This window comes from Lagenorhynchus albirostris, chromosome 14 (genome assembly GCF_949774975.1).
Source record: "Lagenorhynchus albirostris chromosome 14, mLagAlb1.1, whole genome shotgun sequence".
Taxonomy (NCBI): Eukaryota; Metazoa; Chordata; class Mammalia; order Artiodactyla; family Delphinidae; genus Lagenorhynchus; species Lagenorhynchus albirostris.
The window spans coordinates 23,563,079-23,578,537 of NC_083108.1; the positions used below are offsets into that span (position 1 = coordinate 23,563,079).

General features: G+C 39.3%; 1 protein-coding gene across 3 annotated transcripts in view; it reads left to right on the forward strand.

The window, feature by feature from the left end:
* The window catches only part of MYO5B (myosin VB), a 387,764-nt gene that overhangs the window by 169,856 nt on the left and 202,449 nt on the right, over positions 1 to 15,459 (forward strand). For all 3 annotated transcript variants that reach the window (XM_060121183.1, XM_060121181.1, XM_060121182.1), the window contains exons 3-4: positions 7,200 to 7,371; positions 13,055 to 13,199. In XM_060121183.1, the coding sequence (XP_059977166.1) occupies positions 7,200 to 7,371; positions 13,055 to 13,199 (317 nt within the window). The remainder of the gene's footprint in view (positions 1 to 7,199; positions 7,372 to 13,054; positions 13,200 to 15,459) is intronic.

A 15,459-nucleotide genomic window follows, 5' to 3' on the forward strand; every position in this document is an offset into this window, starting at 1 on the left:
GATCTTTAGTTGCGGCATGTGAACTCTTAGCTGCGGCATGTGGGATCTAGTTCCCTGACCAGGGATCAAACCTGGGCCCCCTGTACTGGGAGTGCAGAGTCTTAGCCACTAGACCACCAGGGAAGTCCCAAGGAAACTCTTCTTACAAGCTCTCAGATGATTTTTAAGAACACCATAAGAAACTTAACACTCAGATACAACATGGTAAGCAACAGTCAAGTTCCTTCTGTTTAAATATTAAAGAACACTACCTTTTTATTAATAACATCTTTTTTTTCACACACACACACACACACACACACACACACACACACTGTATTTTATTTTTACAAGAGATAAACTGACACCAAGCATTGTAAATAGATGACCACAACAAAAGCAACAATGATTGCAATTACCAAACACAAAACACACTCATACTATGTCATAATATTGACATTCAGTCCAGTAATCCTCCACTGCAACAGCTCCTTTACTTTGCAGTGAAGATTGATTTGTATATTTTTTACATCTGAGTTCTTGTGGGATTTTTTTTTTATTCAAACAGAAAGTCACAAAAATTATAATCATCCTCATCAGTTCACTCAGTTCCACGTAATTAATTATTTTTTTCATCGTGATCTTTGGTTAGCACTTTTATGAATTCATCAGTTTTCCATTAGAGTTCTAAAAATGCTTATTCATTCAGTTCAGCAGTATAGTCAGTTACCAGAAACGTGTACTTGTCAGATTCTTTTCCATGAATTCCTTGAAGATGAAACCCTTTTATAGGAACATATTTGCAAAAGCATCAGAGTACACCCAGAACTGTCTGTAAATGACAAAAGACTTAAAAATGACCATGGTTAAAGATTTGATGAAAGTTCATAATAATGCAATTGACAAGAAAATTTAGTTATTTCTCAGATATACATTTTAAAGTAATAACTAGAATTAGGACTTATAACATTATACCAGAACATATAAGATTTTTAGAAATTTCATGTAATGTCTGAAACATTTATATTAACATATTTCCATACAAATAACCCAAAGAAAGTTTAGTATTAGTTGTGTTTTTGTTGTTTGTTTGTTTATACTATAGGTTCTTATTAGTCATCAATTTTATACACATCAGTGTATACATGTCAATCCCAATCGCCCAATTCATCACACCACCATCCCCACCCCACCATGGTTTTCCCCCCTTGGTGTCCATATGTTTGTTCTCTACATCTGTGTCTCGACTTCTGCCCTGCAAACTGGTTCATCTGTACCATTTTTCTAGGTTCCACATACATGCATTAATATACGATATTTGTTTTTCTCTTTCTGACTTCACTCTGTGTGGCAGTCTCTAGATCCATCCACGTCTCAACAAATGACTCAATTTTGTTCCTTTTTATGACTGAGTAATATTCCATTGTATACATGTACCACAACTTATTTATCCATTCGTCTGTCGATGGGCATCTAGGTTGCTTCCATGACCTGGCTATTGTAAAGAGTGCTGCAATGAACATTGGGGTGCATGTGTCTTTTGGAATTATGGTTTTCTCTGGGTATATGCCTAGTAGTGGGATTACTGGATCATATGGTAATTCTATTTTTAGTTTTTGAAGGAACCTCCGTAATATTCTCCATAGTGGCTGTATCCATTTATATTCCCACCAACAGTGCAAGAGGGTTCCCTTTTCTCCACAACCTCTCTAGCATTTCTTGTTTGTAGATATTCTGAGGATGCCCATTCTAACTGGTGTGAGGTGATACCTCATTGCAGTTTTGATTTGCATTTCTCTAATAATTAGTGATGTTGAGCAGCTTTTCATGTGCTTCTTGGCCACCTGTATGTCTTCTTTGGAGAAATGTCTATTTAGGTCTTCTGCCCATTTTTGGATTGGGCTATTTTTTTAATATTGCACTGCATGAGGTGTTTATATATATTGGAGATTAATCCTTTGTCCATTGATTCGTTTGCAAATATTTTCTCCCATTCAGAGGGTTGTCTTTTTGTCTTGTTTATGGTTTCCTTTGCTGTGCAAAAGCTTTTAAGTTTGATTAGGTCCCATTTCTTTATTTTTGTTTTTATTTCCATTACTCTAGGAGGTGGATCAAAAAAGGTCTTGCTGTGATTATGTCAAAGAGTGTTCTTCCTATGTTTTCCTCTAAGAGTTTTATAGTGTCTGGTCTTATATTTAGGTATTGAATCCATTTTGAGTTTATTTTTGTGTATGGTGTTAGGGGGTGTTCTAATTTCATTCTTTTACATGTAGCTGTCCAGTTTTCCCAGCACCACTTATTGAAGAGACTGTCTTTTCTCCATTGTATATCTTTGCCTCCTTTATCATAGATTAGTTGACCATATAGGTGCGTGGATTGATCTCTGGGCTTTCTATCTTGTTCCATTGATCTGTGTTTGTGTTTTTCTGCCAGTACCATGTTGTCTTGATTACTGTAGCTTTTAGTATATTCTGAAGTCAGGGAGTCTGCTTACTCCAGCTCCGTTTTTTTCCCTCAAGACTGCTTCAGCTATGCGGGGTCTTTTCTGTCTCCATACAAATTTTAAGATGATTTGTTCTAGTTCCGTAAAAAATGCCATTGGTAATTTGACAGGGATTTCATTGAATCTGTAGATTGCTTTGGGTAGTATAGTCATTTTCACAATATTGATTCTTCCAATCCAAGAACATGGTATATCTCTCCATCTTGGTATCATCTTTAATTTCTTTCATCAGTGTCTTATAGTTTTCTGCATACAGGTCTTTTGTCTCCCTAGGTAGGTTTATTCCTAGATATTTTATTCTTTTTGTTGCAATGGTAAATGCGAGTGTTTCCATAATTTCTCTTTCAGATTTTTCATCATTAGTGTATAGGAATGCAAGAGATTTCTGTGCTTTAAATTTGTATCCTGCAACTTTACCAAATTCATTGATTAGCTCTAGTAGTTTTCTGGTGGCATCTTTAGGATTCTCTATGTATAGTGTCATGTGATCTGCATACAGGGACAGTTTTACTTCTTCTTTTCCAATTTGTATTCCTTTTATTTCTTTTTCTTCTCTGATTGCCATGGCTAGGACTTCCAAAACTATGTTGAATAATGGTGGTGAGAGTGGACATCCTTGTCTTGTTCCTGATCTTAGAGGAAATGCTTTCAGTTTTTCACCATTGAGAATGATGTTTGTTGTGGGTTTATTGTATATGGCCTTTATTGTGTTGAGGTAGGTTCCTTCTGTGCCCACTTTCTGGAGAGTTTTTATCATAAATAGGTGTTGAATTTTGTCAAAAGCTTTTTCTGCATCTATTGTGATGAACATATGGTTTTTATTCTTCAATTTGTTAATATGGTGTATCACATTGATTGATTTGCGTGTATTGAAGAATCCTTGCATCCCTGGGATAAATCCCACTTGACCATGGTGTATGATCCTTTTAATGTATTGTTGGATTCTGTTTGCTAGTATTTTGTTGAGGATTTTTGCATCTATATTCATCAGTGATATTGGTCTGTAATATCCTTTTTTTCTAGTATCTTTATCTGGTTTGGGTATTAGGGTGATGGTGACCTCATAGAATGAGTTTGTGAGTGCTCCTTCCTCTGCAATTGTTTGGAAGAGTTTGAGAAGGGTGGGTGTTAGCTCTTCTCTAAATGTTTGATAGCATTCACCTGTGAAGCCATCTGATCCTGAACTTTTGTTCATTGGAAGATTTTTATTTTATTTTATTTTTGTTTTTGTTTTTGTTTTTTTGCGGTATGCGGGCCTCTCACTGTTGTGGACTCTCCCGTTGCAGAGCACAGGCTCCAGACGCACAGGCTCAGCAGGCATGGCTCACGGGCCCAGCCGCTCCTTGGCATGTGGGATCTTCCCGGACCGGGGAACGAACTCGTGTCCCCTGCATCGGCAGGCGGACTCTCAACCACTGTGCCACCAGGGAAGCCCTTGTTGGAAGATTTTTAATCACAGTTTCAATTTCATTACTTGTGATTGGTCTGTTCATATTTTCTGTTTCTTCCTGGTTCAGTCCTGGAAGGTTATACCTATCTAAGAATTTGTTCATTTCTTCCAGGTTGTCCATTTTATTGGCCTAGAGTTGCTTGTAGTAGTCTCTTAGGGTGTTTTGTATTTCTGCGGTGTCTGTTGTAACTTCTCCTTTTTCATTTCTAATTTTATTGATTTGAGTCCTCTCTCTTTTTTTCTTGATGAGTCTGGCTAATGGTTTATCAATTTTGTTTTTCTTCTCAAAGAACCAGCTTTTAGTTGTATTGATCCTTGCTATTGTTTTCTTTGTTTCTATTTCATTTATCTCTGCTCTGATCTTTATGATTTCTTTCCTTCTGCTAACTTTGGGTTCTGTTTGTTCTTCTTTCTCTAGTTTCTTTAGGTGTAAGGTTAGATTGTTTATTTGAGATTTTTCTTGTTTCTTGAGGTAGGCTTGTATAGCTATAAACTTCCCTCTTAGAACTGCTTTTGCTGCATCTCATAGGTTTTGGATCGTCGTGTTTTCATTGTCATTTGTCTCTAGGTGTTTTTTGATTTCCTCTTTGATTTCTTCAGTGATCTCTTGGTTATTTAGTAACGTATTGTTCAGCCTCCATATGTTTGTGTTTTTACGTTTTTTACCCCGTAATTCATTTCTGACCTATTAGCATTATGGTCAGAAAAGATGCTTGATATGATTTCAATTTTCTTAAATTTCCTGAGGCTTGATTTGTGACCCAAGATGTGATCTATCCTGGAGAATGTTCCATGTGCACTTGAGAAGAAAGTGTAATCTGCTGTTTTTGGATGGAATGTCCTATAAATATCAATTAAATCTACCTGGTCTATTGTGTCATTTAAAGCTTCTGTTTCCTTATTTATTTTCATTCTGGATGATCTGTCCATTGGTGTAAGTGAGGTGTTGAAGTCCCTCACTATTATTGTGTTACTGTCAATTTCGTCTTTTATAGCTGTTATCAGTTGCCTTATGTATTGAGGTCCTCCTATGTTGGGTGCATATATATTTATAATTGTTATATATTCTTGGATTGATCGCTTGATCATTATGTAGTGTCCTTCCTTGTCTCTTGTAACATTCCTTATTTTAAAGTCTATTTCGTCTGATATGAGTATAGCTACTCCAGCTTTCTTTTGATTTCCATTTGTATGGAATATCTTTTTCCATCCCCTTACTTTCAGTCTGTATGTGTCTGTAGGTCTGAAGTGGGTCTCTTGTAGACAGCATATAGATGGGTCTTGTTTCTGTATCCATTCAGCAAGCCTGTGTCTTTTGGTTGGAGCATTTAATCCATTCATGTTTAAGGTAATTATCAATATGTATGTTCCTATGACCATTTTCTTAATTGTTTTGGGTTTGTTTTTGTAGGTCCTTTTCTTCTCTTGTGTTTCCCACTTAGAGAAGTTCCCTTAGCATTTGTTGTAGAGCTCATTTGGTGGTGCTGAATTCTCTTAGCTTTTGCTTGTCTGTAAAGCTTTTGATTTCTCCATCAAATCTGAATGAGATCCTTGCTGGATAGAGTAATCTTGGTTGTAGTTTCTTCCCTTTCATCACTTTAAGTATATCATATCACTCCCTTCTGGCTTGTAGAGTTTCTGCTGAGAAATCAGCTGTTAACCTTATGGGAGTTTCCTTGTGTGTTATTTGTCATTTTTCCCTTGCTGCTTTCAGTAATTTTTCTTTGTCTTTAATTTTTCTCTGTTTGATTACTGTGTGTCTCGGCGTGTTTCCCTTTGGGTTTATCCTGTATGGGACTCGCTGCGCTTCTTGGACTTGGGTGGCTATTTCCTTTCCCGTGCTAGGGAAGTTTTCGACTATAATCTCCAAATATTTTCTCTGGTTCTTTCTGTGTCTCTTCTCCTTCTGGGACCCCTATAATGCGAATGTTGTTGCATTTAATGTTGTCCCAGAGGTCTCTTAGGCTGTCTTCATTTCTTTTCATTCTTTTTTCTTTATTCTGTTCCGCGGCAGTGAATTCTACCATTCTGTCTTCCAGGTCACTTATCCGTTCTTTTGCCTCAGGTATTCTGCTATTGATTCCTTCTAGTGTAGTTTTCATTTCAGTTATTGTACTGTTCATCTCTGTTTGTTTGTTCTTTAAATCTTCTAGGTCTTTGTTAAACACTTCTTGCATCTTCTCGATCTTTGCCTCCATTCTTTTTCGAGGTCCTGGATCATCTTCACTATCCGTATTCTTAGTTCTTTTTCTGGAAGGTTGCCTATCACCACTTCATTTAGTTGTTTTTCTGGGGTTTTATCTTGTTCCTTCATCTGGTACATAGCCTTCTGCCTTTTGATCTTGTCTATCTTTCTGTGAATGTGGTTTTTTGTTCCACAGGCTGCAGGACTGTAGTTCTTCTTGCTTCAGCTGTCTGCCCTCTTGTGGATGAGGCTGTCTAAGAGGCTTGATGAGAGGGACTGGTGGTGGGTAGAGCTGACTGTTCTTAATTACATCTTTGTATTAATTACATGTGTACAGGTGTCAGTTATATATCCTGTCACTAAACATATTTTGAGTATTTATGTAGTCCGAGTTCTATGTATGCTGAGAGTACAAGGATAACACCTTGTATTTGAGGTTTGACTTTACGGTGTGTGGTCATAGGCCCTAATCTCACACACACACACACACACACACACACACACACACACACACACACACACACACCCTCAAGCTCCTATTATACTCTAGGTTAAAGTAAAATTACTGCTCGCAGTTAGGTTGGGGAAAAATATGTGGACAACTTGAATGGAATTATGGAGAGCAGTTTGCTAGTTGTAAGGTAATCCAAAAAAAAAAAAGTGAGTGCGTTGGATGATGGGAGGGAGAGTAAAGAAACAGCAGCATCACATTGGGCAAACCAAAGAAGCTTTCCTGGATGGGAGAAAGAACAGTACAGCAGCTAGAATTAAAGACTCAGTATTTTTGCATTGAGAAGCAGAAGAACACTTTATTAAATCTACCTGTGCTTCCTGAATTTCTCATGTCATTCAGTCTTTTACCTTGATACACTGGGATTATGTTATCAGCAAATTTTCTACCTGAGCTTGTCACTTATGGCAACACAGGTATTTTGTTCAACTCGCTTTGTTTAAAACGTGTTATTTATCTTCACTTACGATCATGTTAGGGTAGCCATCCTAGCCAACAAGACAGGACATTGAATACCGGCTAAATGCTTCATAACTGTGCCTTTTTGTGTTTGTCACTTGCCTTTCCTTAGATTCGAGAATACCCCATTGATGTCCAAAGCAACCAGCTTCCCTTCCTGCGGAATCCAGATATCCTGGTGGGAGAAAATGACCTAACTGCCCTTAGCTATCTACATGAGCCTGCAGTTTTGCATAACTTAAAGGTCCGTTTCCTGGAGTCCAACCATATCTACACTTACTGTGGTAAGTGGGGTATCTATTGGCTGTGTGTGTTTGAAAGTGCTTACAGTCTTTAGACTTTACCTGTTAAACTCCAGTGGTTAAGAATCCTACTTTCACTCTCATTATAAGTGCCTCTCCCCTGAGACCCTTGAAATGTTTGCAGTCAGTGAATGTGGCTTAATTAGGCTGCCATACCTCTCTGTGGGAGGACTGGTGTTAATCACAGCTCAAGCAGGGAAGAATTGGGCCACACCTTGTGGCTTGATGGTCAGGCACATTCCTGGAATCAGTAGGAAAGCAGTAAATCCACCCCAATGTGCTAGCTCAGGCGTTTGCTCTCACTGTGGAGCGCACTGATGCAAATGTACAGCTGGCTTGTTTTTGTTTTTTATTGACTTTTTATTTTATATTGGAGTATAGGTGATTAATAATGTGTTAGTTTCAGGTGTACAGCAAAGTGATTTAGTTATACATATATGTGTATCTCTTCTTTTTCAAATTCTTTTCCCCTTTAGGTTGTTACATAGTATTGAGCAGAGTTCCCTGTGCTATAAGTAGGTCCTTGTTTGTTATCCATTTTAAATATAGCATTGTGTATGTGTCGATCCCAGACCCCCTATCTCTCCCCACCACACTTCCTTCTGGTAACTGTAGTTGATTCTCCAAGTCTGTGAGTCTGTTTCTGTTTTGTAAATAACTTCATTTGTACCCTTTTTTTTTAAGATTCTATGTATAAGCGATATGATATTTGTCTTTCTCTGTCTGACTTACTTCACTCAGTATGACAGTCTCTGTGTCCATCCATGTTGCTGCACATGGCATTATTTCATTCTTTTTATGGCTGAGTAATATTCCATTGTATATATGTACCACATCTTCTTTACCCATTCTTCTATTGATGGACATTTAGCTTGCTTCCGTGTCTTGGCTATCATAAACAGTGCTGCAGTGAACATTGGGGTGCGTGTTTTTGTTTTCTGCTTGAGAAAGGGTTGCCTTTCTGTCTGACCCTCTCACTTGCCCACGTACAAACATGTGCATGATGAATATTTGTTGAATTCATGATCAGAAACCATGACAAGTGCTTTTTTTAAATTTACTTTTTAATTGAAATATAATTGATTTACAATGTTGTGTTAATTTCAATATCCTGGTTTATCCCAGGATACTGAATATAGTTCCCTGTGCTATGCAGTAGGACCTTGTTATTTATCCATTCTATATGTAGTAGTTTGCATCTACTAACCCCAAATTCCCATTCCATCCCTCCCCCACCCCACTCCGCCTTGGCAACCACAAGTCTGTCCTCTACATATGTGAGTCTTTTTCTGTTTCATAGGTAGGTTCATTTGTGCCATATTTTAGATTCCACATATAAGTGATATCATATGGTATTTGTCTTTCTGACTTCACTTAGTATGATAATCTCTGTTTGCATCTATGTTGCTGCAAATGGCATTATTTCGTTCTTTTTATGGCTGAGTAGTATTCATATATACACACACACACACACACACACACACAAATACATAAACACACATACACACAGACACACCCCACATCATCTTTATCCATTCATCTGTTGATGGACATTTAGGTTGTTTCCATGTCTTGGCTATTGTAAATAGTGCTTCTATGAACATAGGGGTGCATGTATCTTTTTGACTTACAGTTTTGTTTGTATATATGCCCAGGAGTGGGGTTGCTGGATCATGTGGTAATTCTATTTTTAGTTTTCTGAGGAACCTGCATACTGTTCTCCATAGTGGCTGCACCAACTTACATTCCCACCAACAGTGTAGGAGGGTTCTCGTTTCTCCATACATCTCCAGCATTTGTTATTAGTAGACTTTTTAATGGTGGCCATTCTGATTGGTGTGAGGTGGTGCCTCACTGTAGTTTTGATTTGCATTTCTCTCATAATTAGCGATGTTGAGCAGCTTTTCATGTGCCTATTGGTCATCCGTATATCTTCTTTGGTGAAATGCCTATTTAGGTCTTCTGCCCATTTTTTGATTGGGTTGTCTGTTTTTCTGTTGTTGAGTTGTATGAGCTCTATGTATATTTTGGAAATTAAGCCCTTGATTGCATTGTTTGCAAGTATTTTCTCCCATTCTGTAGGTTGTCTTTTCTTTTTTATGGTTTCCTTTGCTGTGCAAAAGCTTGTGAGTTTGATTAGGTCCCATTTGTTTATTTTTGTTTTTATTTCTATTGTCTTGGGAGACTGACCCAAGAAAACATTGGTATGATTTATGTGCCATGACAGATGCTTTAAAGAAATGTCCTAAAATTTCTCTCACATTTTTCTTGCAATTTCTCAATTTCCCCCATCCCACATTTTGGCTTCTCTTTTTTAGACTATTGTTAAGTGCTATGGTGAAAACAAGAACCCTATATATATTGTTGTTTGAGGGGCAAAGCATTTTAGGATCTGGTTGCAGAGGCAGCTGAGGGCTTCTTTGTGGGGGGTTGTCCCATTTGTCCTTCAGTGCCTTGGTCTTATCTGTGATCCTAGGTGAGCCCTCAGGGGGTCAGGGTTCTTTTCATTGTGATATCCCACTTTGGTTTGGAATTGGCCAGCTGGCTGCTAAGTTAGGGTGAGCTTCTATGCCAGATTTCGGGAGCTGGAAATACCATGTTGATTTCAGTGCTTGAGGGAGTTTCCCAAAGCTCCTTTCCCCCAGTTGTTAGTGAGAGTTTTATTTGAAAGAAGCCCTCAGTAAGTGGTTTTTTTTTTTTTTTCAAAAAGATTTTTGAAAATCTCCCTTTTTGGAGAAAGGGATAAATGACCACCAGCTTCACTTTTTACAGGCATCCCTTCTAAGAGAGGTCCGGGTGTCTGCATGCATCTATCCAAGCGTACCTTGGCTCTTCCAGCTTCAGCCTTCAGAGTGACTGATGGAGCGCAGAATTCTAAGTCATCAAGAAGCACTCTTACCTGCTGTGGAGGGGGCTGAGACATTTTAGGAAAATGTGTGACCTCAGAGTAAAATATCAAAATTTGAATGGAATGAATTAGGGTTTTAGACAACTCTCAATAACCAGTAGAACATGAGAGGCTGTTTTTTACGGCGAATGACTTGGAGAATTCTCTTATTAATTGGAGTTTTTTTCAGTTCTGGGCCTTATTTTTCATTCCAGGTTGTATTTTCAGGAAAACTTTCATCTGGAGAGGACTTTGTCTTTGGACTTTGTCTTTTTCCTCTCCTTGCCCTTTCTTCTTTACTTGGGCAATGTGGTTTATTAAGTTTCACGTTTCTTTCTCTCTCTCTCTCCTTCTCTCTCGTATTTTTTCCCTTTTTAATAGACTTTACGTTTTACAGCAATTTTAGGCTGAGAGCAAAACTGAGTGGAAGGTACACAGACTTCCCATATAACCCCTTTCCCAACACATGCAGAGCCTTCCCCACTATCACCATTCTGCTCAAGAGTGAAACATTTGTTAAAATTGATGAACCCACAATGACACATCGCTATCACCCGAAGTCCATAGTTCACATTAGGCCACTCTTGGTGTTGTGTGTTCTGCGGGTTTAGACAAATGTATAATGACATGTAGCCACCGTTATGGTATCATAACAGTAGTTTCACTGCCCTAAAAGTCATCTGTGCTCTGCCTGTTCATCCCTCTCTCCCCGCTAACCCCTGGCAACAACTGAGTTTTTATACTGTCTCTATAATTTTGCCTTTATAGAATATCATATGGTGTAGTTACAGTGTGTAGCCTTTTCGAATTGGCTTCTTTCACCTAGTAATATGTATTTAAGTTTTCTCCATGTCTTTTCACATCTTGATAGATCATTTCTTTTTAACACTGATATTCCATTATTCAATGTACCACAGTTTGTCCATTCACCTACTGTAGAACATCGTTGCTTCTGAGTTTTGGCAATTATGAATATAGCTGTTATAAACATCCACGTGCAGGTTTCTGTGTGGATATGTTTTCGACTCCTTTAGCTAAATACCAAGGAGTGTGATTATTGGATCATATGGTAAGATTATGTTTAGTTTCATAAGGAGCTTCCAAAGTGGCTGTGCCCTTTTGCATTACCGCCAGTGATGAAATAAGAGTTCCCTTTGCTCCACATCCTCTCCAGCATTTGACCTTGCCGGTGTTCTGGATTTGGGCCATGCTAATAGGTGTATAGTGGTATCTCATTGGTGTTTCAGTCTGCATTTCCCTAATGACTTACGATGTGGAGCATCTTTTCCCATGCTTATTTGCCATCTCTATATCTTCTTTGGTGAGGTGTTTGTTTAGGTCTTTTGCCTGTTTTTTAGTTAGATGGTTCATTCCCTTACTGTTGGGTTTTAAGGGTTCTTTGTATATTTTGGGTAACAGTCCTTTATCAGATATGTCTGTGGCTTGTCTTCTCATTCTCTTGACTGTGCTTCTTTTCACACACCAGAAGGGAGCACAATGTAGGAGCTCTCCCATCTTGGCAGGGACCCTTTGCATTCTTGCCTTCTCTTCCCCAGATGACTGGAAAAGCTCACATTTTTTGTACCCATCAGTGGTTCCCTTGAGATCCAGAATATGTTTATGTGAAAGAAAAAGGCATGAATTTGTCTTAACTTGAATATTGAGTTTGTTTTTTTTCTCGCCCTTCACATTCTCAAATATCAATTTACCTTACCCTTCCGTAAAAGATCTTCAGGGTGAGAGGATTTGCTAACTCTTCATTCAACATGTAGTTATTGAGTCCACCATTGCAATATGTCCTTTTGGGGACACAAGATGGGAAAAATAGTGAAGTGAAAGATAATGCATGATATAGTGTGATGTGAGACAATAAAAAATAGCCAACACTCAGTGCTTACTGTGCAAATCTGAATGGTGTGAATGTTCTCTCTGTTAATCATTTTACCCTCAGGATAACCAGGGAAATGCAATTATTATCCCCATTTTGCAGTCTAGGAAACTAAGGCACTCAGAGGTTAAGTAATTTGGCAAAGTCACACAATTAATAATCAGCTGACGCATAGCACAGGGAGATCAGTTTGGTGCTTTGTGACCCCCTAGAGGGGTGAGATAGGGAGGGTGGGAGGGAGACGCACGAGGGAGGGGATATGGGGATATATGTACACGTATAGCTGATTCACTTTGTTATACAGCTGCAACTAACACAACAATGTAAAGCAATTGTACTCCAATAAAGATGTTAAAAAATAAAAAATAATCGGCTGAGCCGAGATTTGCCATTACGATGTGTAAATCGTATTTCCTGTTCACAAGTTGTTTATATTTTAGTTAAGACAACCCACATACAAATGAGAAATTAATAGTCCCTCTTTTAGATTTTAATTCTGAGATTTTTTTTTAAGCCTAACACCTGTTGGCCGGGTTAAGTACCCTCCTCTTTCTGATCCTGCAACACTCTGTACGTGTGTATTTTATGAATTCAATTTGTTGAGCATTTGTGCGTGCGTGTTTGTGTGTGTGTGTGCACACGTCCCCGTGCATATTATGCTTATTCCATGCTCTAGGGCATTTGGAGGCCTGGCCTGTCATTCTTTTCTCCATCAGGGCCTAGCAGAGTGCCTGATAAACACACATACATCTGGATTTAGTTGAGTGATTGATTAAGACTCATTCTGTTCTCTTTCCTTCTTTAGTTCTGATGTACATGAACAGGGGCCTGTAAAGCTCTTGTCACGAGGCCGTCGTGCTCTCAGAACTGACTGCATTTTCTGTTTGCAGGGATCGTGCTTGTTGCCATTAATCCTTACGAACAGCTGCCAATCTATGGCCAAGATGTCATCTATGCCTACAGTGGCCAAAACATGGGGGATATGGACCCTCACATCTTCGCTGTGGCCGAGGAAGCCTACAAGCAGATGGCCAGGTAAGAATAACCTCAGCGCAGAAGTCCTCCTGGGTAGAGTCAGAGGGAAGAAAAGGGAGTTTCTGCCTTCTTTGGCTGCCTTTTCTCAGTGGTGGAGTGGTGATTCTGGGATTGAGGAAGAGTCTTGGGAGCCAAACCAGCTCAGGTTCTTTTCTTACCGCGTTTCCTCATGTCTTCGTCTTCTTGTGAACCTGAGCCTTGGCTTGGAGAACAGTGGCTCCTTAGACTTATTTCAGTTTTGAGCAATGCAGTTAATGCCTAGTGTGTCATCTCTCCTTGACTTTCTTTTGGCCGTCTCTCCTCCCCTCAAGGTGTAATGAATCCATTTTATACCATCACCATTCATTTTGCAGATCTCACTGAAGGCTCCCTTTTGAAGGAACCAGGACTCTGACAACTTATTGAGATGCCAGGCATTTGGGGCAGATACAGAAATTTCAAATTAGCAGTTATGCATCGTGGTTTCGGGTTTTTAGCCTGGAAGTGGAGTTCTGTGTAGGCACTTAAGCACGTCTGATTTTCGAACTCTGAAAGATAGGTCCAGGTCTGTTTCATCAGAAGGTGGGCTAGGTGAGTGTATTGGTCAGGGTTCTACAGGGCAACGGAACCAATATGGAGTGTGTGTGCGCGCACGTGCGTGTGTGTGTATGTAAAGAGGGGGATTTTTATCTTAAGGAATTGGCTCATGCAATTGTGGAGGCTTGGCATGTCCAAAATCTGCAGGGTAGGCTGGCAGGCTGGAGATCCAGGGGAAAAATACTGCATTTTGAGTCTGAAGGCTTTCTACTAGCAGAATTCTCTTCGGTGGGGATGTCAAATGTTTTTCTCTTATGATCTTCAACTGCTTGGGTGAGGCCCACCCAAGTCTACTGATGTAAATGTTCATTTCACCTAGAAAAGAGCACCTTCATAGCAGTAAACATAGTCAAACAGGCTAATGTTTGACCAAATGTCTGGGAACTGTGGCCTAATCAAGTTGACACATAAAATTAACCACCACAGTGTTGGTCTTGAACTGTCAAGATATAGTATGGGGAAAGATAGTTTTACCAAAGTTTTGGTGGAAATGCATTTTTCCAATTAACAGAAAAATGCTGGATCCTTTCAGCTAAATCTTTTTTGCCACCTCTAGAGAATATCTTACAGAGCTAGCAGGAAAGGTAGGAGTCCTTTGTGGGGAGGAGGGCTGCTTTAGGCTAATTTAGTGAGAGGAGTGAGAAAGAATCCCACTTAAGGTGGTCTGTGCTTCGGTGGATATCAGGGTGTAATTTTCAGCCCAATGAAAATTTCCATGAGGAAAGACTGTTATATAAGTTTCCTTACTAATTTATAATGTTTTATTGCTGGCTGTGGAGATGAGTATGTAAAAGGTCTGTTTCCTTATGGATACACAGTGACCATATTCAATATAAGCAGTGATTGGAGAACAGCAATATAATAAGTAGAATGATCTAAAACCATTTTATTTCTCCCAAATGTTATAGATTGTGGAGCTAAAATGGTCATGACCTTTGATCTCTCTGATGCCATAAAACGACCACATTCTATGTTCATCTGCTATCAGGGCTTGACCTGGAGTCGCTTAGCTTGGTAAACGGTTGAGGCACACACCTCTGGACTGAAGTGTAGTTCAAGGTCAGATCACATGTGGAGAAGGATGAGGGGTAGCGTGATGCAGCACACGGCCTCGCTCAGGTGTATGCACAGTGGAGGGGGACCTGGGGTCTGGACAGGCTTCTACATCTTGGGAGAATCACTTAAGCCAAGTCATCATTTGCTTCATGTGAAGAAGATTATCCTTCCTCCTTTATGGATGGTTTCTTTATGGCTCTAAAATGGAAGGTGAGTATGGCCTGGTTCTGACGACTTCCTTCCATGCTAAAAGTTCCGCCAGCTCCCTGAGACTTGTCCTTTCATGGATGTCATTGATGTTTGTTTTTCATTCCATTCTCCTCTTCTAGCCAGTTGCACTTAGATGTATCAGAAGTTGCTGTTCTTTATCAGACTTCTTGAGGCTCCCCTACAGCTTTGAGAAACATCTAGCCTCCACTTTTATCCATACCATAGATCCTTTTGATTAAATACCTCCCTTCCTTTCCGTGCCGGAAGCTGTGCTCTTGGGTTATTTCACTTGTTTGGGTCCTTGTTCACACCTGTTAGAGGGAAAGGGCAGGTGTGGGCATCCAGGGTGGTGGTGATATGATCTTGCCTATGGTAATGCATTTGATGATTAAGGGGTTTGGATGCTAAAGTTGGACAA